Source organism: Podarcis filfolensis (genome assembly GCF_964270895.1).
Source record: "Podarcis filfolensis genome assembly, chromosome: 16".
NCBI lineage: Eukaryota > Metazoa > Chordata > Lepidosauria > Squamata > Lacertidae > Podarcis > Podarcis filfolensis.
In genome coordinates this window covers 11,653,410-11,681,208 of record NC_139620.1, presented here as the reverse complement: position 1 = coordinate 11,681,208, position 27,799 = coordinate 11,653,410, and the positions used below count along the sequence as shown (strand labels likewise).

Below are 27,799 nucleotides of genomic sequence, written 5' to 3'. Positions count from 1 at the left end.
TGGAAAAATCAAAATTGGAAACAGAACTGTTAGATCCCAAAACTAAGAACTTGTCAAGAATGTATAACTTGCTGTTGAAATGGAACACTCAGGATGAAACGGTGAAATCAGCTATGATTAAATGGGCACAAGATGTAGGACATAATATTATGATGGCTGACTGGGAACAGTTATGGACCACAGGTATGAAGTTCACGGCATGTAATGCCTTAAGAGAGAATATAATGAAAATGATTTACAGGTGGTACATGACACCAGTCAAGCTTGCAAAAATTTATCACTTGCCTGATAATAAATGTTGGAAATGTAAAGAGACTGAAGGTACATTTTTTCACCTTTGGTGGACGTGCCCAAGGATTAAGACATTCTGGGAGATGACTTATAATGAAATGAAAAAGGTATTTAAATATACCTTCCTGAAGAAACCAGAGGCCTTTCTCCTGGGCATGGTCGGCCAATTGGTGCCAAAGAAGGATAGAACTTTCTTTATGTATGCCACAACAGCAGCAAGAATACTTATTGCAAAGTACTGGAAGACACAAAATTTACCCACCCGGGAAGAATGGCAGATGAAGGTGATGGACTACATGGAACTGGCGGAAATGACTGGCAGAATCCGAGACCAGGGAGAAGAGTCGGTGGAAGAAGATTGGAAGAAATTTAAAGTTTATTTACAGAAACATTGTAAAATTAAGGAATGTTAGAAGGATGTTGGAATGAAGTTATGCGGTTTTAGCAGAAATGTTATAAAGGATTAAGAAAAAACAGACTGTTAATTGGTGAAAGGAGGGAAAGTAAAGTTACATTATATTAAGATAAATTATAGGACAAAAACTGGAAAAGATGGAAAGGATTTGCTGAAATAGCTAACGGAACTAGAATACAAAAAAGGGAGGTGTGAGGAGGTCAAGGAAACAAGCAAATGAAAGATAAGTTATGGGAAGGTTCGTTGTGTTTTTTAGTTGTTTTTATTTTTCTGTTTTTTTTCTTTCTTTTTCTTTTTTTTCTCTTTTTCCTTATTGTGATGTGTTGTCTTGTTTTTGTTTAGTATGGTGTTTTCTATTTTTTCTTTTTGTAACCTTTAAAACTTTAATAAATATTATTTTTTTAAAAAAAAACAATGAGCCCAGCAATTGTCACCTCTGGGAACTTACCCCTTTTTCAAGGGGAAAATAGCTTTGGAATCCTGGTAAGGGCTCCGCGGGGGAGGGAAGCCAGGGCTGCCCCACCTTTAATTTTTGCATGTGACGAAGGGTGTGTGATTTACCCGTTTCCACTCCTTGCACAAGTACTTTGCGCCCAACAGTGCTTCCAGAATTGCAGATTCCTGCAGAGAAACCCAAACACACGCCTGATTTTCAGCCCATAATACCCGCTTACTTTGCTTGCTAATTATCCCCTCCGAGGCTCGGATCTTAAGCCCACTTATTAAGGCGCAAACCCCGTTAAACCTCAGCTCCGAGTAGACGTGCTCGGAATCGTTCCAAGCGCAGAAACTACTGTCTTGGGCTAGGCCCGTCCAGCTAATTTCCTAATACCGCTTGACGGTGGAACAGAGGTGGTTTCGCTGGTTTGCTGGAGGTATCTAAGCTGAAGCTGGACCAGGTAGCTGCCTGGGATAGTGGCCCCCGAAATGTTGCTGCACTCCAACTCCCATCTGCCCCAACCAGCATGGCCAATGGTCAGGGATGGTGGGAGTTGCAGTCCCAACATCTGTAGGGCTGCAGGTGCCCCATGGCTGCCCTTCACTTTGCTAGGTGCATAACAACACCAGGAGGGGTGGGATGGAGAGCAGCAGCCCTGCAGTACCCACAACCTGTGGTCCTCATGGGAGGACGCCAGTCTGCTGGGAGTTGTCAGGGGCAGGTCAGCAATCCAACACCCAGTGTCAGTGAATTTAACTTTATTCAAAGAAACCAAAACAGCTCAGGCCTAGTGGTCCCCACACCTCTTCCCAGTAGGTCTCAGCCCAATGAGGCAGTTGCAAGGACTGAGGGTCCCCACCTTCCCACTGCTCCCTAAGACTTCTCTTTCCCAGGACCTTTCCCGGTAACCCAAGACTCCTTTGCCTTGTCTCTCTTTGCTCCACCCTCTTCATTCCGTGTTCTGGGAGACCGGGGGGGGGGGGGTAGAACTGTTCACAGCAGGAGGGGGAGACACCCTGGCTTCTTCAGCAGCCTGACCCATCTCTGCCTCTTGCCCCACCCCTCCTCTCCATACTCTGATTCTGAACTTCTGCCACAGACTCCTCCTGCTCACTAAACCCTGTTACCTCTTCAGCTTCCAACACCTCCTCTTCCTAGTCTTCTCCTTCTGACCACCCATCCCCATCCCACCACTGATCCCCGGGCTCTGAGCCTTCTTCCCTTTGGGGGTTCCCCAGCTGGTGCTTCCCACCATTCCTCTTTGCCCAGCCAGTCCATGACAGGAGTCCAGCAACATCTCGAGGGGCACAGCTCCTACCCTTCCTGTGGCAGAAAGTTGGATGGCTGAGCGCAGCAGACCTTCCCGAGGGGCACAGTGGAATATAAAGTGTTGGTGTTGACCTTTAAAGCCCTAAATGGCCTTGGCCCAGTATACCTGAAGGAGCGTCTCCACCCCCATCGTTCTGCCTGGACGCTGAGGTCCAGCGCCAAGGGCCTTCTGGAGGTTCCCTCACTGCGAGAAGCAAAGCTACAGGGAACCAGGCAGAGGGCCTTCTCGGTAGTGGCGCCCACCCTGTGGAACGCCCTCCCACCAGATGTCAAAGAGATAAACAACTACCTGACATTTAGAAGACATCTGAAGGCAGCCCTGTTCAGGGAAGTTTCTAATGTGTGACATTTTAATGTACTTTTAGTGTTTGTTGGAGGCCGCCCAGAGTGGCTGGGGAAACCCAGCCAGATGGGCGGGGTACAAATAAATTATTATTATTATTACCCTCACTTTTATCTCTTCCAGGGCACCAGAGCGCACAGTATGGCTGAACACTGGAGCCCCGATGCCTCTTCTGGGGCTGGGCACCTTCCGTTTGCAGGGTGAGGAGGCCGTGCGCCTCAGCCTGGACGCTGCTCTCAGGAATGGCTACCGCTTGGTGGACACGGCCGCCGTCTACGGCAATGAGTCCACCATCCGGCACGCTCTGAGGGAGCTGCTGCCGCGCCATAGCCTGGCTCGGGGAGACGTCTTCCTAACCAGCAAGCTGAGCCCAAGGGACCAGGGGCAGGAGGCGGCCGAAAGAGCCTGCTTGCGAAGCCTGGAGGAGCTGGGCTGTGATTACTTAGACCTCTACCTCATCCACTGGCCCGGGACCCAAGGCCGGCCGCAGGAGGACAAGGGCAACCGGGAACGGCGGCAGCAGAGCTGGCGGGCTCTGGAGAGGCTGTACCAGGCCGGGAAGCTCCGGGCCATCGGGGTCTCAAATTACAGCATCCAGCATTTGGAGGAGCTGCTGGCAGTGTGCCGGGTGCCCCCCTCCGTCCTCCAGGTGGAGTTCCACCCAGAACTGGCACAGGGGGAATTGCTGGGCTTCTGCCGGAGCAAGGGCATCCACCTGCAGGCCTACTCCTCGCTGGGGACCGGCCAGCTGGTGGGGCGGCCAGAGGTGGTAAAGGTCGCCGCACGACACGGGCGCCCGCCTGCCCAGGTCTTGCTGCGCTGGGCTCTGCAGCAAGGAGTGAGTGTCATCCCCAAGTCTGCCACCCCGAGCCGTGTGGTGGAAAACAGCCAGCTTTGGGGTTGGGAGTTGAGCCCAGCGGATATGGAGGAGCTGGGTGCATTGGATTGTGGGAAGCGCTATTGCTGGGATCCCACCAATGTGGCGTAAAACAGGGGTGGGGGGGAAGATGGGCATTCCAGATGTTGCTGGACTCCAGTTCCCACCAGGTCCCAGCCAACATAATCAGCAGTCAGGGATGGTGGGAGTTGGAGTCCGGCAACATCTGGCAGACCAGGCGTTCGCCAGAGACATGGGGGATGCGAGACTGAATATAATAATTTCAGGACTGATCTCCACCCAGTTGGAGAATCCCATTTGAAAGCAGTGCCTTTATCATATTGCAGTTCCATCAGCCAGCCTTTAAATTCAGAAGAGAAAATGCCAGTGGATGGAGAAACTCGGTCTTCCCTCGTCTCTGCCTTTACCACCTCCTCCTGGAAAGAGAACTCTAGGGCAGGGCTAGAAATCTGTGGCTCTCCAGATGTGGTTGAACTCCCTATCCGGCATGGCCTGCGGTGAGGGAGGATGGGAGCTGGGAGTCTTAAAAAAGCATCTGGAGGCCCACAGGCTCCCTATTTCTGCTGTAAGACGAAAAGAGCAATATTAAACAGGAATTCAATTTCTCTGCGTCCCTTTGAGTTTAATTTTCTTTCGACACATTCATTCCCGAGGCAGCTAAAGCAATCCTGCCCCCACTGCAGTCAGACTGGCAGTCTGGGGGTTGTCACTGCGAGCTTGAATTGAAGGAATAGGTAGCGACGTGCTATAAGCCAGAAAAGTATTTAATAAACATTTATTAACATATAATAAAAGGGCATACAAATTTCTCTAGGCAGGGCTGGTGAATGTCAGGGGTTCTTGTTTCAGTAATGCATACAGTGGTTTTGTTCAGTGTTTTTTTTCCTTTTAAAATACAAAAAGTACACTCTAGAAAGGGCAGGACAAGAGCCCCTCAAAATTAGGGGTCTCATAGGGGAGGTGCAGGGGAGAAGGGGGTGGGAATCCGTGCATAGGGCAGAAGGTTAAATTCTTAACATATCATACTAAAGTGGCCTAAGTAAAAAAAACTAGGGGAGTGGGTGTGGAGGTGCAGAGGAATGATCACAGCATCCCCCAGTTTGGGGGGACACCAGCCATGTGCCACATCAACCCTACAGATTTACCCCCCCTTTATTTGTTCCTTCAACCCTCCCCCCACCATTTGTAACGGACAGCAGCAAGATACAGTCATGGGGGGCTTCTTGGACCATTGCCTGGGGAATTCCGACGCCACCATGACTGCAGAACCTCCTTCCAGCCCAACGTCCGGCGCATTTGGGTAGCTGTCCCTGCACTCTTGGGGCGCGGCAGCTTCTGCAAGATAGAAGGAAAACGTGGCATCACCCCCTCTTCCCGACATGCACCTCTCAATCCAGCAGGCTGGTATACCAAGGATGAGAAACTGACAGGCCCTCCTGGTGTTGCTAGACTACAACTTCCATCATCCATGACCACCAGCCTAGAGCCAGGTGAGGCTGACAGGACCTAGAGTCCAAAAGCGTCTAGAGAACCACAGATTCTTTGGGTTGTATCTAAAGTTAGTTCTGCTCAAAGCACATGACTTTAAAATGGCTTTGGCCCTGAATACCTGAAAGAGCATCTCCACCCTCATCATTGAGGTCCAGCTCCAAGGGCCTTCTGGCGGTTCCCACACAGAAGTGAAGTTACAGGGAACAAGGCGGAGGGCCTTCTCAGTAGTGGCACCCACCCTCCCGTCAAATGTCAAACAGATAACCAGTTCTATGACCTCCTGTAGACATCTGAAGGCAGCCCTGTCTTGGGAAACAATGTGTGCTGTTTTGTTTTGTCCTTTTATATTTTGTTGGAAGCCGCCCAGATTGGCTGGGGTAACCCGGTTAGGTGGGCAGAGTATAAGAAATACATCATCATCATTATTATTATTATTATTATTATTATTATTATTATTATTATTATTACTGGATTATACAAATTCATGGAGGATTAGGCTACTAATGGCCTAATGGAGGGAGGGAGAAAAAACATCTCTACCTACTTGACACCTAAGGGACACTTAGCCCAAGACCTTGTTATCCTCGGCTGTCAATCGGAGGCCTCCGTGGAAAGCCCATAAATGTGACCTGGGCACAACAGCAACTCTCCCCGCTTGTGATTGGCAGCAGCTGGCATTCAGAGGCAGGCTGCCCGGGGCAACAAAGCCCACCTCTCCCTTGGGAAGGATGGACCTCTCTGTAAGCAGGCAAAACTCACCTGCAGCTCGCCATGGAATTCGTCGCTCATCCTGCGCAGCTCCCTCCCGTACCGCTGGGCTGCCCACAGGATGGGAGGGGCAGAGCGTGAGCGTGCCCGGAAAGTGCCCACCTCATCCAGGGCCTCTGGGTCTGGCAAGGGGGGGTCGGATCCAATGCGACGCCGGAGCTCTGGCACAGGAGGAGGAAGGAAAGGGGGTTATGCCACACTTGCCACAACACGGCAACAGAAACTGCTAGACTGTAAAACAGGCCAAGGTCCAGTCCTTTCTGATGTTATTGAACTCCAGCTTGCAGGGGCCCAAGCCAGTATGGCAAGTGCCCAGGAATGATGGGAACTGGAGTCCCAACAGCATTTTTCACGGCTATTGCTCCTCTGCCTGGCCTAGAGGGTTAAGGTGGTGTATTGAATAGACATGGCTCAGAGAGGCCTGCTTGAGGCCCTGTTCTGCAGCAAAGCCACTGTCCGCCACTGTCCACCAACTTCCAGGGTGGTGGTTGTGGAGATTTCACTATTATTATTAGTTTAGTTTAATTACCTGTACTGCACACGAAGGTGTTGGGGTGGGTTGCAACAATTTAAAATACAATGCAGTATTAAAACAACCCACAGTGGCAAGAACAGGGTGTGGGCACCCCAAAACATATCTCGGTTGTCAAAAAACTACATCTTCAGTATAGGGCAGAAACTGACTTCTCCTCTAAGCGTTTTTGGTGATGAGAAGCACCAAGAGGCCCCCACTGCTGATCGTAACACCTAAGAGGGTATGTTAGGAAGGAAGCGGTCTTTCAGAACAAAAATATAATGTGGGTGCTACATTGGTTTGAGCTGCTAAAAAATAGCTGGATAATAAAGCTGTCACCTGACTGAAGAAATCTCAGTTGATCTATCATTTACAGCAGGATTGGAGCACCTTTGGCCCTCCAGATGTTGGGAGTTGCAAACTTAGACTGCACTCCCAGTTTACCTAGAAGTGACACTGAACTCAGCGGGCCTTACAAGCAATCCTCCTTTTGCACAGGGGTTATGTCCCGAGACCCCCGCCCCCAATCCATAGGGCCCATGTAAAGCGTTCCACACACCCCGTTCTGTCATTTTAGTTTTCGGGTCACTTCCGGGTTCGGTGCCTTGCATGTGCACAATCTTGCGTCAATCAGTCATTGCCTGTACTTCCGAATAGAAAAGTATGGGATTGCACTGATATTCTATCAATTCTACTTGGCACACTTCTCATGGAAGAACATGGCTTTCTTGATATAAATGATCCCCTTTAATATTCTTCTCACAACTCCTTTCATTACAGCTAATTTGTTTTATTGCATTTATTATCTTCACTTATTTTTTTTAATTCACAGCATAAGCAAGGCAGATATTGCCATCCATCCTCTGGACGTGAGAAAAAGTCATGAGAATCTCTGTGGCCTCTGCTGACCTCAGAAGCAGTAGAAACGAATTAAGGATTTCATCACTTTCCAAAGCTCAGCACGAAACGTGACTAATCATGGCCCTGTTATTGAGCCAATATCTTAGAATCGGTTTAGTCAGTCTTGTCCTGAGATGAAGCCCACAAAAGTTCACAGAATCGGAAGGGACATGCAAATCATCTAGTCTAATTCCCTGCAATGCAGGAATATGCACCCATATGGGGATCAAATCTGTAACCTTGATGTTCTCCGCATCACTGAGCTAACCAACAAGGCAAGTTAAAAAGGTAAAGGTAAAGGGACCCCTGACCAACAGGTCCAGTCGTGACCGACTCTGGGGTTGCGCGCTCATCTCGCTCAAGAGGCCGGGAGCCGGCGCTTGTCCGAAGACAGCTTCTGGGTCACGTGGCCAGCGTGACTAAGCCGCAGCTGGTGAGCCAGCAGCAGCGCAGCACACGGAAACACCGTTTACCTTCCTGCTGGAGAGCAGTCCCTATTTATCTACTCGCACTTTGAGGTGCTTTTGAACTGCTAGGTGGGCAGGAGCTGGGACCGAGCAACGGGAGCTCACCCCGTCGCGGGGATTCGAACCGCCGACCTTTTGATCAGCAAGTCCTAGGCTCTGTGGTTTAACCCACAGCGCCACCCGCGTCCCAACGAGGCAAGTTACTAGCTGGCAAACATTATCACTAGCGTCTTATAAAAACTTTTTTGGAAAAGGGTTGCAGGTCAGCAGGAGATCATCTGCCTTGCATGCAGGTAGGTCTGGGAACAGCACCCCGCCTGAAACCCTGGAGAGTCACTGCCAGTCCGTGCAGGCAATACTGAGCAAGATGGATCAATGGTCTGACTCAGGCAGCTTCTTGGTTCCCAGGTTAGGCTTCGCTAAGCTCACACAAAATGGTAGAATTGGAAGGTACCCTGTGGGTCATCTAGTCCTGCAATGCAGGGATCTCAAATAAAGCATCATTTGAGGAAAAAGTGGTGTTTCTTTAGGAAAGGTTCGCGGCTCAGCATTAGAGACTCTGCTTTGCATGCAGAAGGTCCCAGGTTCAATCCCTGCCAGGACCCGACTGAAACGCTGGAGATCCACTGCCTGTCAGTGTATTCATTATTATTGGTTTACTTGTTTATTTATATTTCACTTTTACCTCCAAGGAGCTCAAAATGGTTCCCTCTCTCCCGCCGCCATTAATCCGCACAACAACCCTGTGAGGTAGGTTTGGATGACAGTCAGTGACTGGCCCAAGGTCACCCAGTGGGCTTCATGGCCGAGTGAGGATTTGAACCCTGGTCTCCTGGGTCCCAATCCTGCACTCTAACCACTACACCACACAAGTCTACTGAGCGAGATGTAGCAATGGTCGGACAGATTTCTATGGTAGGTATAGAGTGGGGCGGGGGCTTCCCTTCCCCTGAAGGGTGCAGGAGGTTCCCTTCCTCCCCTACTAGGTCACTCACTGCCCCACTTCCATGCAGTGGCTGGTTGCTGCCATCATCCCCAGCCAGCTGAGACAATGGTCAGGGCTGATAGGAACCGCATTCCAGCAACAACTGGGAAGAGGGAGAGGGAAATGCTCTTGTTCTGCCCCAGCCCAAATACCTGGATTCCCAGCGGAAGGACTTCCTGGGCTTCCTGGGGCCTGCTCCCCTCCTGCAACGCTCCTCCTGGTCAGCTTGAGATCCTGCGGTTCCTTCTCACCCGGCGGGAATGTCTCTTCATCATCATCCTCAATGTGGAACATTGTCAGGGGGCTGGCATGGCCCCCAACGCCCAACGTGCCGTTCTCCAGGGGGGTGAGGGCTGTCGTCAGCAGAACTGTGGAGGGATAGGAAGCACGGAGATCAGAATGAAGGCAATTCCTCTGAGAGCCAGGAGAAGGGCTGTAGCTCAGTGGCAGAGCGTCCGGAAGGAGCCGAGGGACCCAGGTGTCCGACAACCTGGGCTGACGCCTAAGGGAACCAGGTATATTGAGGTTTGATCCCTGGCATCTTCAGGTGAGGCTGGGAGGCACTCCCTGTCTGAAATCCTGGAGGATACTGAGGAAGGTGGACCAATGGTCTGATGCAGTACAAGGCAGCTTCCAATTTCATACAGAACCATGAGGACTAGAATCTTACTTTACTAGACAGGCAGCTTCCTATATACCATGCAGAAGGTCCCAGGTTCAATTCCTGGCATCTCCAGCTAGAACTGGGAGAGGACTCCCATCCGGACTGCCAGTAAATATAGACTAGGAAGCGGGAACCCATTGCCCTCTGGATATTGCTGGACTCCCCATCATCCCTCACCACCGCCCATTCCTGCTGGGGCTGATGGGAGTTGGAGTCCAGCAGCATCTAAAGGGCAATGGGTTCCCCGCCCTGGTGCAGACAATTCTGAGATAGATGGCCCAGCCTTCTGACTCAGGGTAAGGCTTCTTCAGATGTTCCTATGACTAAGGCACTCAGCTGGGAACCAGGAAGTTGATAACTCACTGAAAAGCAAGTGGTTATCTTAGGTTCAGCCACCCACCGCCACCCTCGTTCTGCAGCACGGAAGAGAGGCCTAGCTTGCAGGGCTGTTGTTAAGAGTTTAATGATAGATTTTTTTAATGGATTTTAAAAAACTGCCTTCACGGGCAAATTATCCTCCCAATGCAGTTTATAAATAAGTCGATATGCTACAACGGCAGCTTATTAAAACAATATACTGGTGGCGCTGTGGGTTAAACCACAGAGCCTAGGACTTGCCGATCAGAAGGTCGGCGGTTCGAATCCCCGCGACGGGGTGAGCTCCCGTTGCTCGGTCCCTGCTCCTGCCAACCTAGCAGTTCGAAAGCACGTCAAAGTGCAAGTAGATAAATAGGTACCGCTCCGGCGGGAAGGTAAACGTCGTTTCCGTGCACTGCTCTGGTTCGCCAGAAGCGGCTTAGTCATGCTGGCCACATGACCCGGAAGCTGTACGCCGGCTCCCTCGGCCAATAAAGCGAGATGAGCACCGCAACCCCAGAATCAACCACGATTGGACCTAATGCTCAGGGGTCCCTTTATCTTTACCTTACTGTAATAACAACAGCAGGGCATGATCAGTTAAAAGTAGCAGCAACTTAAGTAAAATATGCAGATTCTGGTTTATCAGGCCAAAGACCCATGTAGTTTAGCATCCTGTTCTCTCAGAGATCTACCAGAACAACAACAACACTTTTATTATTTATATGCCGCCCATCTGACTGGGTTGCCCCAGCCATTCTGGGCGGCTTGACTCTGGGAAGCCTGTAATCGGGACTTCACTACATACTGAGTCATTCTTCCCAACATTTCCCCAACCCCTTCTTCCCTTTCACATCCTCCCCAGCCCACCCTTCTGTATATTCCCCATTGTTCCTGGGGAAGAACATGGAGCTATGAAACCAGGCAGTTTCTTCCGATGATGACCGGAAATCTTACTCAGCCACAAACACACACGGAAATAGCGTCTAGGTTTCTGCTCATACGTTTCCTTTCAAGATCAAGACAACTAGGAGGGGAATTTGCCACGCTTTTCAGTTTGGTTATGCCAGCTCCACGTTCATCAGGGTGTGGTTTGCGTAATGTTTCAAAAATGGTAATAATATATATTATTATTTATATTAAGAAGAGCCTGCTGGATCAGGCCAATGGCCCACCTAGTCCAGCATCCTGTTCTCTCAGTGCCTAATCAGCTGCCTCAGACAGAAGTCCACAAGCAGGACAGTGGGGGCAGATAACATGGACTTAAAAAACAACAGTTTGACAGCAGCTGAAGAAGTTGTTGAAAGAAAGCACTGCAAAACCATCCAACTGGAATAAAAAAGTCTGAAGGCGTCCCTAAAGGCTAGTAAAGGGTGTGGCTGTAATTTTTTTGGGGGGGAGCGTATTCCAGAGGTGCAGGTCACCACAGAAAAGACCTTCCCTGCTACCAGCCAGCCTCATTCATGAACCAGTCACCAGAGACTCAGAAGCTAAATCTTAAGACTTTGACAGTTATACAGTGGTACCTCTGGTTACGTACTTAATTCGTTCCGGAGGTCTGTTCTTAACCTGAAGCACCACTTTAGCTAATGGGGCCTGCTGCTGCTGCTGTGCCACGCGATTTCTGTTCTGATCCTGAAGCAAAGTTCTTAACTCAAGGTACTATTTCTGGGTTAGCGGAGTCTATAACCTGAAGCGTATGTAACCTGAAGCGTATGTAACCCAAGGTACCACTGTACATGAGTGGAGGCGGTCCTTCTGAAATCCTGGTCCCCATTCGTTTACTGCAAGGATGGGGAACTTGTGGTCCTCCAGATGTTGCAGGACTCCTTCAGCCCAGCCTGCCAGGCAAGTGATCAGGGATGATGGGAGGCCACAAATTCCCCATCCCTAGTTTACGGAGATAATGACTGCATCCAACCAATGCTCGCCTAGTCCAGCATCCTCTTTTCCAGATGGCTCTGGAACCCCCCCCCCAAAAAAAATCAAGGCATGAAGACAGTCCCCTCCCAGAAATACACACACCAACCTGTATTCCAAATGGAGGATCCATACAACCAACACAGCAGCTCTCTTTTATCCCCCATTCATTGGTCAAATCCCCCTTTAAAGCTAACTTGGCCATGATCATTGCATCTTGAGACAGCGCGTTCCGCAAGTCCGTTAAGCTTCCTGTGAAATTTTCCCTGCTTCTGCCCTACATCTACCGCCAATCACATTTCCAAAACTGCAGGATCTAGCATTCTATGTATGTGGAGCCTGCCTGCTGGATCAAGCCAGTGGTCCATCTAGTCTAGCTTTCAGTTCTCACAGTGGCCAACCAGAGGTCCGAAGGAAGCCCACGGCACAACAGCCTCCTCCCTACTTGAAATTCCCAGCACACTGCCTCGGACAGCTGAGGGAGAACACAGCCATTGCAGCTAGTAGCCACTTACCCTGCACAAATCTAATTCTCTTTTACAGCCATCCTTACACATGTGCATATTTCTTGCAGAGAATCATAGTGTTGGAAGGGACCACGAGGGTCATCTAGTCCAACGCCTGCAATGCAAGAATCTTTTGCTCAATGTGGGGCTTGAACCCACAACCCAGGTCTCATACTCTACCAACTGAGGATAAGTTAGCGGTCCAAGTTAGTGGCCATCACTAACTCCTGCGGGAGCGAATTCAACAATTTAGCTATGTCCCACTGTTTGAAGAAGTATTTGTTTTCGTCTGTCCTGAATCTCCCAACCTTCAGTTTCATTGGCTGGCCCAGAGCTCTAGAATTTTGAGGCAGAGAAAAAGCTATCCATTTTCAAGCTAGTGGCCATCACTACACCTGCGAGATAAGGAGGAAAAGTTTCTCTCTATCTGCTTTTCCCACCCCACATTTTACAAACCTCTTTTACCATTCTGAGTATTTAAGATGGTAATGCTTTGGGATCTATTCTGCACTCCTCTAACAGCCCCCACCTTTGGCGACCTGCCCTTCATTCTATTTATTTTCTAAAAAGCAAAAGATAGCCCGGAAGAAGAAGAAAAATCAAAATCCACCTTAGAGCAGCGCCTTTATTCAATCAACCCAAAATGTTACAAAACAGCATGCAAGCTTTTGAGTTTTATTTCTTACTCACCGATTCAACCCTGAAGAAGAGTTTTGGAGAACTGAGAAGAGCGCGCATGCTTGCACAACATTTTTGCGGTTGGCCCAGTAAAGGTATTGCGGCAATGTGGGTTTTAGATATTTTTTTAAATTGAAAGCATTTTCAACTAACCCTTCAGTCAGAAAGACTCCCAAAGCAGCTTGGTTTTTTTAAAAAAACAACAGTAATAAGACAGTCCCTCCCTGCCCTCAGGCTTATAGTTAAAAAAAAAGCCTGTGACACACAAGGAAGAAGGGGAGGGGAGGGCAGAGGAATGCAAACCCATGATTTGTTTCAAAGCCCCTTCCCCTTCATAGTAATGATTCCTTCTCCCTCCCCCAACTCCTGATAGTACCATTTTTGCACTCTCTTGCTTCCTCAATCCCCTGAATTGGGGAGCCCCACTGATGGGTTTTCTCTCCTTCATTCCCCCCCTCACTTCCAAATTTTAGGGTCGCTTCCTCCTATCCAGGTCAATTCTCCCTCCCCTCTCCTGATCTTGGATTTTCAACTCCTCTTCCCTTCAAAATCTTGGATCACCATCTCTCTCTTCCTCCTCCTCTTCTTCTACCCAACCCATTCACCCCTCTCTAACCCGCGCCCTCAATTACCAGAATTAGGGTCACTCTTTTCTTTCTTCCTCCTGTTTACAGCCAGCAGAGATCCAGCCACAGTCGCCGGGGCGATGAAGAACTGCCAGCTTCCGTGCCCAATCAAGGTCGCCAACGTCACGGTGGGAGGGAGAGATAAGAACACACCTCCTCCTGCTACCTTCGGCTCCGCCCACCCTCTTTCCTTCCCCCCTCCCTCCTCTTTCCACGCTCATTTGATAAGGTAAATTCTCAAAAATGCTTATGCAAATCGCAGAAGTACCTGCAGAAAAAGGGAGAAAGAATGGAAGTATTCTTTTTGCGTAGGGCTAAATGGCACTGTGATTCAATGCAATTCAAATATACCTATGCAAATATCACTCTCAATGGAGCTAATCTCCAGATTATTTATTTAGCGGTATATAGCCGTAAATAAATGACCATCATAATTCACAACTCAATTCTGCATACCGGATATTCAGTGGCGCAACACACAGATCAATGGCACAGCTCGCATATTTCACAGTGAAAGGATGTCACCCAGTTTATCTGTTTATTTCTTCGGAAGGCTTGAAGCCCGCCCTTTGATATATGGCCGGTTGCAATAACACAAGATATAATACAAAACTGCAGTAGTGCAGTGCAAAATAAGCGCATAGCCAGTGTGTCAACCTTTAGTCCCAGGATGGTACAGATACAGATACAGTGGCAAGAACCTTGGACTAGTGCCTGGGAGTCTAGAGTTCAAATTCCTGCTCAGCCCTGAAGCTCAGTGGGTGACCTTGGGCCAGTCACTGCCTCTCAGCTTTGGCCATCTTTATTTTTCATTTAAAAGTTATTACAATTATTGCCTTTCACCGTGCAATCCTTTATTCAGATGCAAGACTCATTGAGTTCAATGACGCTTACCCAAACGTAAGCAAGGAAGATTGCAGCTCTCTCCTCACTTACCTGGGAATTCAGCAGGACTTACTTCTGAGTAGACATGGCTAGAATTGTGCGGCAAGCGAGCACTTTTGCTGCTAGTCTGACATTAGGGGTTCCTTTGATATATAGGCAAGGACAATCCCATATTATCATCAATAGGGACTTAACGTTGAAACATACTGGAGCAGTTGGGGGTTTCATAGCCCCTGCAGATTTATTGGGGGAATGTGGGTAGGAGATGCCTTTACCGGGCACTAGGACAGAACTGGGAGGGAATAGTTAGGGGGGAGCATTTCCTGAAAACGCATAGAAATCTCGGGGTCCGTACAATAGTAAGGGAGGAGGTAAGCTTCACTCGCCCACACTTAAGATGGCGACCGGAAGGAGCGCAGACGCTCTAGCCAGGTGACTTTCTGCCGCCTGTCCCATTCACGAAGCCGCTTCCGTCCTTTGCGTAAAAGGAGACTAGGTTGCTAGAGCGGGCGCAGGTTTCGTCACGCCAAGCCGGTGAGAGGGAGGGGGCGGGCCTTACTCAGTTTGCGCAGCTCTAAGCTACCAGGAAGGAACGCAGCTGGGGCTGCTTTAGGCCTGGGAACCGTCTCTCTCTCTCTCTGTCTCCTCTTTCCCCCCTCCCAATTTTTTGGGGAGAAGGCAGCAAAAGGAAAGGAAGAGCTGCTTATTGTTCGAGAATCCGGAAGGAGCCAAGGGACCCAGGCATCCGACCATCTGGGTGGAGGCTTAAAGGAACCAGGTATATTGAGGTTTAGTCAGGGAAACAAAAGGGACCCAGGTGTCCGAGGGTCTGAAGCGAGGGGATCAAGAGACCCCGGCGCCTGGAAAGAAAAGGGTTAAGGGACGCAGGCAACCGGCGCCTTAAACTGGAGAAGGCGAAGAAGCCGAGGGACCCAGGTGTCCGATACCGCGGAGAAAACAGAAAGAAGAATTCTAGGTAACCTGGAAATTTGGAGCGAAGGGCACCTGAGCTTCCGGGAAAGGAAAGCAAAACGGGTCCAGCTCTCTGAGGACGGAGCCAAGTGACCAGGGATTTCCAGAGAAGGAGGCAATCAAGGGATCCAGGCATCGAAGGACTAAGGGAGCCTGGTGTCCGAGCACTTTGAACAGGTGTGGCCCTGAAAACTGGGTGGTTGAGGAAGCGCTTCAGGACCTGCCCAGCGACAGGTGCACCCAGGCACCTTTCACCACCTGATCCTGGGGTGGGATGCAAGAGCCCACGTAGGGGAGGGGGCAGCCCCTCGGAAGGTGTCTTGCTATTCCTGCTGAACATTTGACAGGATCAGGACCTTGGAGTAACCCAGCTCATTTCCAGGCATAGGAGAAGTCTTCTCTTTGTTTTTATTCACAGCAAGAATTGGATTTGGTTCTTGCCTCCATGCCTTCTTAGCAAAGAAGGGTGGGTGGGCCAGCGGTCGTTTTCCCCTGCTTCCAATCTCTTCCACACTTCCCATGGAACTTGCGAAAATCCCTTGATTCAATCTGCTTGAGGGGCTGGCCTCCCACAGCAGCCCTGAAGGATGTAACCAACTACCGGACCCGGGGGCAGCTCCTCCGTCTTAAGAAAGTGGTGCTGGTTGCCTCAAGGCTTGCCCCCTGGAAATGACACCTTGCTAACCAGACCGGGGCCCATCTCGCCAGGATTCAAGATGGAAAAGACCTTTGGCAACCTCAGCTCGATTGTGCCAGCTTCGCGCCTCACCCCGGCCTTCCCACCGGCCGTCAAGGTTGGGCTGACGGCTCTGTACACGGGCCTCTATGCCTTGCTTTTCCTTTCGGTCTACGCCCAGCTCTGGCTGGTCCTCTTCTATCGCCACAAGAAGTTCAGCTACCAGACTGTCTTCCTCTTCCTCTGCCTCTTCTGGGCTGCGCTGCGCACCACGCTCTTCTCCTTCTACTTCAAGAACACCCTCAAAGCCAACCACCTGAGCCCTTTCTTCTTCTGGCTCCTCTACTGCTGCCCCGTCTGCCTGCAGTTCTTCACCTTGACCCTCATGAACTTGTATTTTGCCCAGGTAACTCTTCTAAGGGGGTGTTTGCTTGCTTGCCCAGGTGGCTTGTGGGTAAATGATGGCTGCTTGGAATGCTGGGCCAGTTTTGTGGATGGGAACATCCCAAGGGGCCTTGAGGGTGGGTGAACTCTGACCGCCAGGGTGAAATGGTGGCCCTTCAGGCCTCTGCACCTGGCCCTCAGGAACTCTTTCTAGACTTTCACCCCCCCCTTGAACTGTTCTAATGCCTCTTGCTTGCCTAGAAAGAGGATGGAGAACTGTGTGGGGTGAGGATATAGAAACCTTCTTCTTCTTCTTCTTCTTCTTCTTCTTCTTCTTCTTCTTCTTCTTCTTCTTCGCATGGCTGGAATGTGGCCTCTTGTACAAAGTCACTTCCATTGTTCTGCCCACCTTTACCTCTGGCCCTGCCCACCACTTGCATGTGTCCTGCCCGGCTCTAGAAGCTTCCGCCCCAAGGAACGTGGTTCTCAACCTGGTTCTTCCCCCCAATATGGGCTCTTTATATTGCTTGCAGCCCAGCGATGGGGAACCTGCAGCCCTGCTGATGATGGTGAGCTACAACTCCCATCATCCCTGACCATCGGCTATGCTGGCCTGTGCAGATGGGTGCTGGAGTCTGCCAATACCTGGAGAGCCACAGGTCTCCTCCCTCTGGCCTCAACCCTTGCACACTTGCTGCCTTGGATTCTCAACCAGTCATTCTGCCCTGTTTGTCTGTCCTCACAATCTCATGGCTACTAGTCATGAAATGGCTCTTAACTAATTAGTTTCAGGATCAACAGCACCATTCCTCTGCAGAAAAGGGCAATCAAAATGATCAGGGGGCTGGAACAACAATGAGGAAATGTTGCAACAATTTGGGCTTTTTTTGGAGGGGGGCAAGTAGTGGGGGGTGCATGATAGACATGTATAAATTTATGTACGGTGTAGAGAAAGGGAAGCTTTCTCCCTGCCCCTCATCATACTAGAATCATCTAATGAAGCTGAATGCTGGGAGATTCAGGATAAACCAAAGGAAGCTATCTTAAACAGAGCAGAGGGTCCATCTAGTTCAGCAGTGTCTGCATGGACTGGCAGCAACTCTCCTGGGTTTCAGACTGGGGATTGAACTGAGAGATCCTGCATGCAAAGCAGATCCTCTGCTGCCACTGAGTTATGGCTCTTCCCCACTGACCTCTGCCCCGGTTACTGTTTTTTAAAGGAAGTACTTATTCACAAAGCGCATAGAACAGGGAGGCAACCAGGTGAATTTTCACAGAGAGGAAAGAAGACCCAAAAGCCTTGGCACCACCACCAAGAAGGCTCTGTACCGTTACTTACATCACTGCTCGTGATGGTGCCACATAGGGGTGCCAAGTTGAATAAAATATTGTGGGGGCCCAAGTAAGCCCCGCCCCACATAACTGATCACATGATGCAGTTCACATATACCATTGAATGCCCACCAACTTTGTGGGGTCTGAAATTCTGACTTGCTGCACAAATCTAGTTGCTGCCTTTTCAGGGCGGTGTAGTGGTTAGAGGACTGGGCTAGGACCTGAGAGACTTGGGGTCAAATCCTTGTGCAGCCCTGCAGCTCGCTTGGTGACCGGTCACAGTCTCTTCTCCTTCCCTACCCCTGTTTTTGTGAGGATAAAATGTTTCTTGAGCAGGAACAGGTGGGATATAAATGGGAAAATGTGAAATGAAAGCAAAGAAACCTGAGAACAATGTTGCGGCTAAGAGGCTGAGCTGTGAGCCAGAAAGCTCTGGATTCGAATCTCATACTGGCTCGTGAAGTCATTAGGTGGCCTTCTGCATTCTGTTCAGAGCACAAGAGCAAAATATACACCAGGAGGCTTAGTTTGGACAGAATCGTGAATACACTTCCGGAGTTAATTCTAAAGCCATGACTTCTGGTAAATGAGACACCTTAGCCACTAGAGGGCCGTGAACATTTTTGTCTGGGGCTTTTTAGCCTCATCTACCCATGTGCCATCAGAAACCAAGGGGCACATGGGGTACCAGATGTGAAAGATATTGGCATTCTTTTCAGCTCTCCTACCCGACTATCTTGTTAGCAGGCAAAGTTATGCTATGGTTGTTTGTTGCAGGTCCTGCTTGTTTTCTGTAATTGCTAATACCTGCCCCTTTCTTCCCTTCCCCTCCAGGTGGTTTTCAAGGCCAAAGCAAAATACCGCCCTGAACTGACCAAAGGCCTGTGAGTAGATGTGTATTTGTGTGTAACATCATAACATCTTGCATTCTTCCGCCTTGCCATATATCCTTCTCAAGTGTCAGGGGAGAAAAAAGATAGTATTCTAGTATTTTAAAAAACCAGTTGCATTTCCCATTTACAGTAAAAATTAAAGATTAAAATAAACCCAATGTGGCTCTTCACATAAAATAGCTGGCAAATAAATGGAGAATGCAGGATTGCAAGTTTAAAAGGCAAAAACGCAACGTTATATGAAATTAAAAATACACTCCCCCAGCAGTACCCTAGCTACAGCTTGCAATACAAAAGTAGGAGACAGGATAAAGTTTCAAAACTGAGTTGTTTGTCTGGCTGGAAGCGGGTCCTTGAACTCTGATCATGCCTCTTGTTGCCTGGATGAAGAGGCATTTGTGAGAGTGCGTGGAAACTAGCCTATGTTGCACAGGTAAAATTAACCATTGCTCTGCCCACCTTAGCCTCTGGCTCCACCCACTGCTGGCATGTGGCCCTGGCTGGCCAGAAGGTAGCCTGGCCCTCAGTCTGAGAAAGGTTCCCCACCCCTGAAGTATGGGGAGGAGCTTGCCTGAGATTCACAGCTGTGATTCGCTCACTCCCGCACACTGCCATTAGATAGCTGTCAGGGGTTCGGAAAATTTAAGGAGGACAGGCCTCCCGATGGAGCCTCCATGTTCAGGGGCAATCTATCTCGGACCACCAAATGCTGAGGACAGACAACAGAGGTGGGATTCGTGCCTTTTGCTTGTAGGCTTGCTGGCAGCGCCTGACTGGACACAGCTGAACGACCAACTGGACTAGAGGGCCCCTGAGTCTGTTCCAGCAGGCCTCTATCTTCCGTGCTCTTCCAGTTTCTCTTTCTCAGTGGCCTGGGTTGCAAGCAGCACTAAGCTACGGTTTATAAACCTTGCCAAAAATTGGTTGGCTGAACCTGACCCTGTGGCTTAACTGTGGTTTATAAATCACAGTTCACCTTAATTTAATAAACCAATGCTAACTGCAGTTTAGCATGGGTGTAAGGAGCTATCAGGGACGCGGGTGGCGCTGTGGGTTAAACCGCAGAGCCTAGGACTTGCCGATCAGAAGGTTGGCGATTCGAATCCCCGCAACGGGGTGAGCTCCCGTTGTTCGGTCCCTGCTCCTGCCAACCTAGCAGTTCGAAAGCACGTCAAGTGCAAGTAGATAAATACGTACGCTCTGGTGGGAAGGTAAACGGCGTTTCCATGTGCTGCTCTGGTTCACCAGAAGTGGCTTAGTCATGCTGGCCACATGACCTGGAAGCTGTACGCCGGCTCCCTCGGCCAATAAAGCGAGATGAGCGCTGCAACCCCAGAGTCGGCCACAACCGGACCTAATGGTCAGGGGTCCCTTTACCTTTAAGGAGCTGTCACCACCAGAAAGCTACAGAGCTGCAACTGGAGAACAGCTCAAAATCTGAACCTTTCCCAAGGCCAGGGGGCTCTCACTGCACATTAGAAGAGACTTGTCGCTAGGCCAGACCCAAGGCCCATCTAATCCAGCATCCTATTTTCACAGTGGCCAGACAGACGCTTGTGGGGAACCTGCAAGCGAGACCTGAGCACACTAGCTCTCTCCCTGGCATTTTGGGGCAGTCTGCCTCCGACAATGAAGACAGAGCCTTGCCACAGGGGCCAGCAGCTGCGCTAACTCCGCCTCCCCGCTTTCTCTCCCCTAGGTTGGCAGTGCGAGGGGCGTGCCTGGGCGCCAGCCTCCTCTTCCTGGCTGTGAACGTGGTGTGCGCTGTGCTGGTGCGAGGGCGCCGCGCCGAGCCCTGGGCCGTGGTCCTGGCACGCGTCCTCATCAGCGACTCGCTGTTTGTGCTGGGGGCCGTCTCGCTGGCCCTCTGCCTCTGCCTCGTCGCCCGGGGTTCTCCTTCCACCCGCATCTACCTGGAAGCCAAGGTGAGCATTTGCCAGGGGGCACGGGGCGGGGAGCTGGGGCCTGCTGAGTCTTCTTTTCCCTGTGCTATTCAACAGTAGGGTTGGGAGCAGGGGTTTGACATTGCTGCAGTGGCATCCCATCCATCCATGCACCGAAACCGCAGCATTTCACCTGCCAAGCTGGCCCTGGAACTGGTAGCATGTCGGAGAAAGCTGCCTTGGAGGTCCTGGCTTTTAGTATTTACGGGACCGCCTCTCCTGGTCTGCCCCACAGAGGACCTTAAGGTTCACAAATAACCATAGTTTAGAGGTCCCGGGCCCTAAGGAAGTCAGACTATCCTCCACCAGGCCAGGGCCTTTTCAGTGATGGCTCCAACCTGGTGGAATGTTCTGTCCCATGAGACTAGGGCCCATCAGGATTTAACCTCCTTCTGTCGGGCCTGTAAGACAGAGCTATTCTGCCTGGCCTTTAATTTGAATTCAGCCTGATCTTTTATTTCCCTTCTCTTCCCTCCTCCTCCTCTTTTATGAAGATTACCCGCTCTTAGACCCCACAGCTAATTCTCCCCTGGCCGCCTCGCTGGCCCAAGTAGGACTAATTCAGCCAGCTAGCCCTGGTGACTATCTAATGCTTATTAGATGGATTTTCCCCAAATTGATTTCTGAATTTTGAATTTTATTGTTATTCATGTTTTTATACTGTATTGTATGCTGCTTTTACAATTGTTTTAAATTCGTTGTTAGCCGTCCTGAGCCCGGTTTTGTGAACCGGAAAGGGCGGAGTATAAACAAAAATTTATTATTATTATTACATTGTTGCTGGCATCCTTCTGTCTCAGGAGAACATGGAGGAGTGTGCCTTTGGGAGGTGAAGTCAAGCTGCTGGAAGGTGATAGTTGTAGAGATAGATCAGGGAGAGACATGCTTTGTTGCAGCTGGGGCAGATGAAGGTGTCCGGTTGTGCTGCTGCAGATGCACCATGGCGTTTCTTCTCTCTGCTCTCCTCCCGGCGGTCATTCCAACTCTGCTCACTGCTACAAATGCACGACCTGATTCCAGGCACTGTGCTCGTCTGCAAGGGATTCCCACACGGCAGGGTGCAACCTAAATTTGGTTTCCAGGGCCTTGTGGTTACATTTCCCCCATAGTGTCGGTGTGGCAGCACACTCCAAAACCACTGACGACTCCTCAGGTTATTTGGGTGGCGGGCAACATCCGCAACCTTTGTGCCAGGCAGCCTGTTTGCCCTGGGATCTGCATGCCCGTCGCACACACCCTGCTATCAATATTTGTAATGATTGAATTGGCCACTACCACAGTGCCCCTGCTCCCCAGAGAAGTACCCTCAGCAAAAGAGGATAGGTGTTGTCCCCCAAATTACGGGTCCTTTCTAAGGGAATGTTTCCCTCTTCCTCAAGGTGATGACACTCTTCTTCCCTGAGACCCTCCTTCTCCCCGATAGCTGCGGAGCTGTCGTCATGGGAGTGGGTCGCAGCTGCAATATCCATGAAGGCCTCGCCCACCTGCGGTCAGGGATGATGGGAGCAGTAGTTCAGCGGTATCCAACTGGATTCAGGCTCCCATCACCCACCAGCTTCCTGTTGAGCAGTCAGGGACGATAGGAATTTTGGTCCGATAAATACCTGGTGGGCCACCGGGGTCCCACAGCTTCAAGGCGCCGCAAGGCTCTCTTGATTTGAGCTTGCTGAGACCCACTGACCAGGCTCTCTTTCCTGTGACAGGGCACCTCGCTGTGCCAAACGGCCGCCATGGGTGGCATCATCGTCCTGCTCTACGCCAGCCGAGCTTGCTACAACCTGGCGGCCCTGGCTCTGTCTTCCCGCACCCGCCTCGACTCCTTCGATTACGACTGGTACAACGTATCCGACCAGGTGAGCAGGGCGGGCTAGGTTTGGATTCCTTAAGGGCCGCCCTTCCTACTCGGGAGTAGACCCGCTGCAACGGAACAGAACAACAGACTGGGTTCTGTTAAACTCCGCGGGTCGACTCTGTGTTGGATGCAGCCATTGCAGCGCAAACCTAACTGCGTCTGCTCGGAAGTGGGGCTTACTCCCAGGTAAGTGGGAGGTGGCTTGCTGCCTCACCCTGCCTTTGTCCAGCCCCTACCTCCCTGCCATCTAACTTACAGCCGATCAGGGGGAAGCTCTGCCTGTTACTGGCTCTGGCTGCACCAACCATTGGGCTCTCTGTCTTCCACCCCAGTGGAGACCAGCTGCTCAAGTGTCTCCCTTCTCTCTCCCCTTCCAGGCAGATCTGATCACGGACCTGGGAGACCAAGGTTACGTCATCTTCGGCCTCATTCTCTTCATCTGGGAGCTGCTGCCCACGTCTCTGCTAGTCGGCTTCTTCCGGGTGCACCGGCCAGCTCAGGATATGGTGAGTTGAAGCGGTTGGTTGGGAGAGGAGCAAAACTGCAAAAAGGCGGTGGAAGGAGAGGCCCGAAGCGAAGGGGGAGGCAAGGGCTGTTGCCATTATGAGAGCATCACTCAGTGCAGCAGGGGTGGGGGACGTTTTTCAAGGGCCACATTCCCTTCTGGGCAGCCTTCCGAGGGCCACAGGCAGAGGCGAAAAGAAAAGCAGCGCAACAAATTCTGGTTCTTGTCTTTATGTTGTAAAGCAGAAGGAGTTCTAGATATGGTCAATAGTATTTTTAAACTGCTTTTTAAAGGCGTGTCTTCCCCAAGTGGCATTTTCAAAAAAGAGATGGCAGAAAGGTAACCATAGATACAGCAGGCACTTCAGCAGCTCTGAGCCAGACCACTTCCTATCTAGCTGAAGGCAGCAGCAAAAATGAAACTCTGCAAGGTCTGCTTAAAACACCTGTATCGTAGGGACAAGGTGCAAATCAGCCTGAGCCAGTTTCATGTCTCCCCCCCCACCCGCCCCCAGGCACAGGTGGGACTATAGTTCCCAACATCCCTGCCCATGGGCCATGCTGCCTGGGATGGATTGAAAGTCATAGAATCATAGAACTGTAGGGTCCAAGCCCCTGCAGTGCAGGACTCTCAGCTAAAGCATCCATGACCAAAGGCCATCCAACCTCTGCTGAGAAACCTCCAAGGAAGGAGAGTCCATAACCTCCGGAGGGAGACTGTTCAGCAACATTTGCAGGGCACCAGAATGAGGACAGCTGGTGAAAGTCTTTTGGAAGGGAGCTTCGTAGCTCCAGGGCACCACCGAGAAGGATGGAGCCCCGCAGTGTTCCGGGTGCAGCTATTTCTGTGGGCACTGCGTTCTCCTCCAGTGGCGTCTCCCAAGGCTTGGATCCCTTGGGTGCAATCCACTGGCAAGGCCTCCTGCTTAAAAGACAGGGGGCACCGGACGTGGCCTTACCTTGCCATCCTGCAGGGAAAGGCTGATTGCAGGAGCAGCGTCCCCAGTAATGGTGCCTTCCTCCCCACAGAGCGCCAGCCGTGTCTTCAACCGGCAGCTGGGGGTCTCCCGTTCCTACTTCTTCGACCATCCCGGGCAGCGCGAAAGTGAAGGACTAACGAGCAGGTAATTTCTCTTCTTCCCCGAGGCCGCACTTGTCCCAGCCTCTTGATTCAGGAGCATAGGGAGCTGCCTTTATACGGAGTCAAGCCGATGGTTAGTATTGTCTGCACTGACTGGCAGCAGCTCTCCGGGGTTTCCCAGAGGGGACATTCCCAGACCTACCTGGGACCTTCTGCATGCCAAGCAGATGCTCTCCCACGGAGGCTGTTCACTCACACGATGTCAAGGAGCTGTCAGGCAAGCCCAGGTCATCCACAGGGCAGGAAAGAATACGAGACGAGAAATGCCATTAGCTTTTATTCTAATAATAATAATAATAATAATAATAATAATAATAATAATTCAGTATGTTCAGTATTATTATTATTCAGTATGTTCAGCCATACTGTGCGCTCTGGTGCCCTGGAAGAGATAAAAGTGAGGGTAACAATAATAATAATTAATAATAATATAATTTATTTGTACCCCGCCCATCTGACTGGGCTTCCCCAGCCACACTGGGTGGCTTCCAACAAACGTTAAAAATACATTAAAATGTCACACATTAAAAACTTCTCTGAACTTCAGATGTCTTCTAAATGTCAGGTAGTTGTTTATTTCTTTGACATCTGATGGGAGGGCGGTCGCCACTACCGAAAAGGTCCTCTGCCTGGTTCCCTGTAGCTTTGCTTCTCACAGTGAGGGAACTGCCAGAAGGCCCTCAGCACTGGACCTCAGTGTCTGGGCAGAATGATGGGGGTGGAGACGCTCCTTCAGGTATACTGGGCCGAGGCCATTTAGGGCTTTAAAGGTCAACACCAGCACTTTGAATTGTGCTCAGAAACGTAACAACACAGCTGGCTGTGTCTTAATCCAGCTGGAGACATTGCTGAAACTGACCGCTGGACCTGCCGTTCCCCTCTAGCCTCTCACTCTGGATCCGTCCGAAGCAGACAAAGGCTGTGTTGAGGGGTGGGCTCCTCTTCTGGCTCGTTTCTCAGGACGCTTCCCGATCTGGGTGTTAGCAGGGGAAGAGAGCCAGCAGGACTGGGACTGCCCTGTTGCTGGATAGCAGGGGCAACTTCCAACTCCTCTCTGAGTCTGCGCTCACAGTGTGACTCCCAGCCTCCAACCCTGTCTTGGAAGGCCCTTCTTCTCCTGACCCCCTCAAGCCCCCTGCTTCTAGCACCTCCCAGTTCGTCCCTTCCCCAGACTGCTGCCCGGTGTCCCACCACCACGATCCGGAGTCTAAGTCTTCTTCTTCTACGTCCTCCCTGGAGGGGGCTCTTGGGTTGTGAATGCCCACCCGTCTTCCTCATCCAGCTAGTCTCTGACCCAGGAGGAGTCAGCTCAATGGCCTGTGCACTTGGGGTGTCTTACGTCCTGGGGGTGGCAGAGGGGAAACCGCTTTCCTGTTGGCCCTTCCCCTGGATCTCCACCTCCCAAACCCCTGGGACCTTGCCCCAGGTCGGAGTCCTCCTGGGGCCCCAGATTCCCATCCCTGACCCATTAGAACTAGACCGGGGTGGGTGTGCAGTCCCTGACTGACAGCCCCACTGCCGTCCTTGCACTGGCTCCCAACCCCCCCTCCCCCGCCCTGCCTCGGAGGTGGAACGGAAATCATTTCCATGCCTGGAAATTTTAAAAGCTCCATCAATGAAGTTGGCGCAGCATACCAACAGTCGTTTTACTTACAAAAGCATTGCTATGCTGCTGTGTCATAAAATGTATATAAAAGCAGCTTACAGCAATAAAACTTAAAGCCATACAATAAAAACATACAGAAAGGTTAAACGTCAATTAACCATTGTGGAAGGATATATTCCTAAGTTGCCTGCCTAGGCCTGGTGGAATAGAAAAGTGGTCTATGTTCCCGAGTGCTTCAGCACCACTGAGCCCCATCTCTTACCTAATTCAGGGTCTCCCAAAGTGGGTCGTGCCACCCCTAGGCTGGGGGGGATGAGGGGTAAGTGATTTCAGACTCTGAAAAGCTGGTATCACTGGATCATTCTCCCTCACTGCGAGAAGCCAAGTTACAGGGAACCAGGCAGAGGGCCTTCTCGGTAGTGGCACCCGCCCTGTGGAACGCCCTCCCACCAGATGTCAAAGAGAACAACAACTACCAGACTTTTAGAAGACATCTGAAGGCAGCCCTGTTTAGGGAAGGTTTTAATGTTTGATGCATTATGGTATTTTAATATTTTATTGGAAGCTGCCCAGAGTGGCTGGGGAAGCCCAGCCAGATGGGCGGGGTATAATAATAATAATAATAATAATAATAAAAATAAAAAAAAAATAAAAATTTAATTTATATCCCGCCCTCTCCAGCCGAAGCCGGGCTCAGGGCGGCTAACAACAATAAAATAAGACAACATTTTAAAATCATTTCATTAAAAAAATAAAAATATAAATTATTAATATAATATAATATAATATAATATAATATAATATAATATATAAATAAAAGTATATTATTATTATTATTATTATTATTATTATTATTATTATTATTATTGTTGTTGTTGTTGTTGTTGTGTTCATCCATAATTAAACTTAAGTAGTTTTAATTGGATTTTGAATAAATGTGCCATTAATAGCGACTGTTTTGAATTTTATCGTCTTATATCTTCCTGAGTGGGTCGTACAAGCTACTGTTCTGAGTTACGCTTTTTACAGAGCAGGGGGTGTGGTATGGAAACAAGGGGGCGGTGGGTTAGAAACCACTGGTCTAATTCCTTTCTTTCCTTTTGCTTCCTAACACTCACATGCCTCCCCCCCACCCACCCAAATTGCCTCTTCTTTCCCACCCCACCCGCTTCCTTCCAGCCTGACGGGACGCCTGGGCAGCGTCGGGAGCTGGTACGGCTCGATCAACCGCAGCGGGGAGCAGGACTGGTTTGGGGGGCCCCCTCCCACGGCCCCCCTTTTGTTCTCGCAGGCCACGGTGTCCGGCAGCCACCACCACAGCCTCTATTCCACCCCGCAGAACTGAGGGGAGCGGGGGATTGGGGCGGGTTTGTGGGGCACTGATGCGAAGACCCAGGAATCACTACTGATGTAGGACAGGTTTCTATGAAGGAGCAGGGATGTGCACACACGGTATTATAAGCACCATCACCCCATTCCCCAAACCGTAGGAAAACCCAGCTTTATTTCTTTTAGCCATTTGGGGGGGGGGGCTGGGTTGGCTCTTGTTGCTGGCATCTTGGTCTTGATGCTTAAGCTCTCCCCCTCCTTCCCCAGCCCCCTTTCTGCCCCCCCTCACCCCCACCCCGGGTACTTAACCAATAGTATACGGAAAACTCTTGGCACTTTAATCGACTCAGATTGAGGAGAGGGGTGGGCTCAATTTTATCTGTGATGTCATTGTTTTAATGAATTCTGGTCAAATGTGTCTACAGGGCAGGGGGGGTTCCTCCTTTCCCCCCCTCTTCCCATGAGCTGGTAGCGGCAGTGTTTTGGAGTAGCCTTTTGTTATTTGCTAGACATGCTGCAGTTTTGGTGCTATTCCATTGCCCCCCATCCCACCCCAAACTTAACAATAAAGTCCACTTTGTGTTAGCGACATTGCGTGTGGTTTTCTGTAGTTGTGCTGCGGCGGAAATGGGGGAGCCTCTGGGTTTCCAAATGTTGCTGGCCATGCTAGTTGGGGATTACCATATTG

At 50.4% G+C, this 27,799-nt stretch overlaps 3 protein-coding genes across 4 annotated transcripts; 2 read left to right on the top strand and 1 right to left on the bottom strand.

Moving 5' to 3' along the window:
* The first annotated feature begins 1,230 nt into the window (after nucleotides 1-1,230).
* On the top strand, nucleotides 1,231-4,320 carry LOC310751825 (glyoxal reductase-like). Its single transcript, XM_083591545.1, has 2 exons — nucleotides 1,231-1,254; nucleotides 2,941-4,320. The coding sequence occupies exon 2, from the start codon at nucleotides 2,981-2,983 to the stop codon at nucleotides 3,803-3,805; it is 825 nt and encodes a 274-aa protein (XP_083447671.1). The 5' UTR covers nucleotides 1,231-1,254; nucleotides 2,941-2,980; the 3' UTR covers nucleotides 3,806-4,320.
* A 141-nt stretch (nucleotides 4,321-4,461) lies between these two features.
* Nucleotides 4,462-14,789, bottom strand: BAD (BCL2 associated agonist of cell death). 2 transcript variants are annotated; one of them, XM_083591631.1, is made up of 5 exons: nucleotides 14,528-14,789; nucleotides 13,582-13,859; nucleotides 8,993-9,193; nucleotides 5,966-6,135; nucleotides 4,462-5,050 (listed from the first exon to the last, which is right to left on the bottom strand). In XM_083591631.1, exons 3-5 carry the CDS (start codon nucleotides 9,132-9,134, stop codon nucleotides 4,925-4,927), a joined length of 438 nt encoding a protein of 145 aa, XP_083447757.1. In that variant the 5' UTR covers nucleotides 9,135-9,193; nucleotides 13,582-13,859; nucleotides 14,528-14,789; the 3' UTR covers nucleotides 4,462-4,924. The 2 variants fall into 2 exon arrangements, with proteins under 2 accessions (XP_083447757.1, XP_083447756.1); XM_083591630.1 differs by having other exon boundaries at nucleotides 8,993-9,208; nucleotides 13,598-13,859.
* A 227-nt stretch (nucleotides 14,790-15,016) lies between these two features.
* On the top strand, nucleotides 15,017-27,700 carry GPR137 (G protein-coupled receptor 137). Its single transcript, XM_083591425.1, has 7 exons — nucleotides 15,017-16,530; nucleotides 18,678-18,727; nucleotides 20,436-20,661; nucleotides 22,383-22,532; nucleotides 22,909-23,037; nucleotides 24,065-24,159; nucleotides 26,962-27,700. Exons 1-7 carry the CDS (start codon nucleotides 16,165-16,167, stop codon nucleotides 27,125-27,127), a joined length of 1,182 nt encoding a protein of 393 aa, XP_083447551.1. The 5' UTR covers nucleotides 15,017-16,164; the 3' UTR covers nucleotides 27,128-27,700.
* Nucleotides 27,701-27,799: the final 99 nt, after the last annotated feature.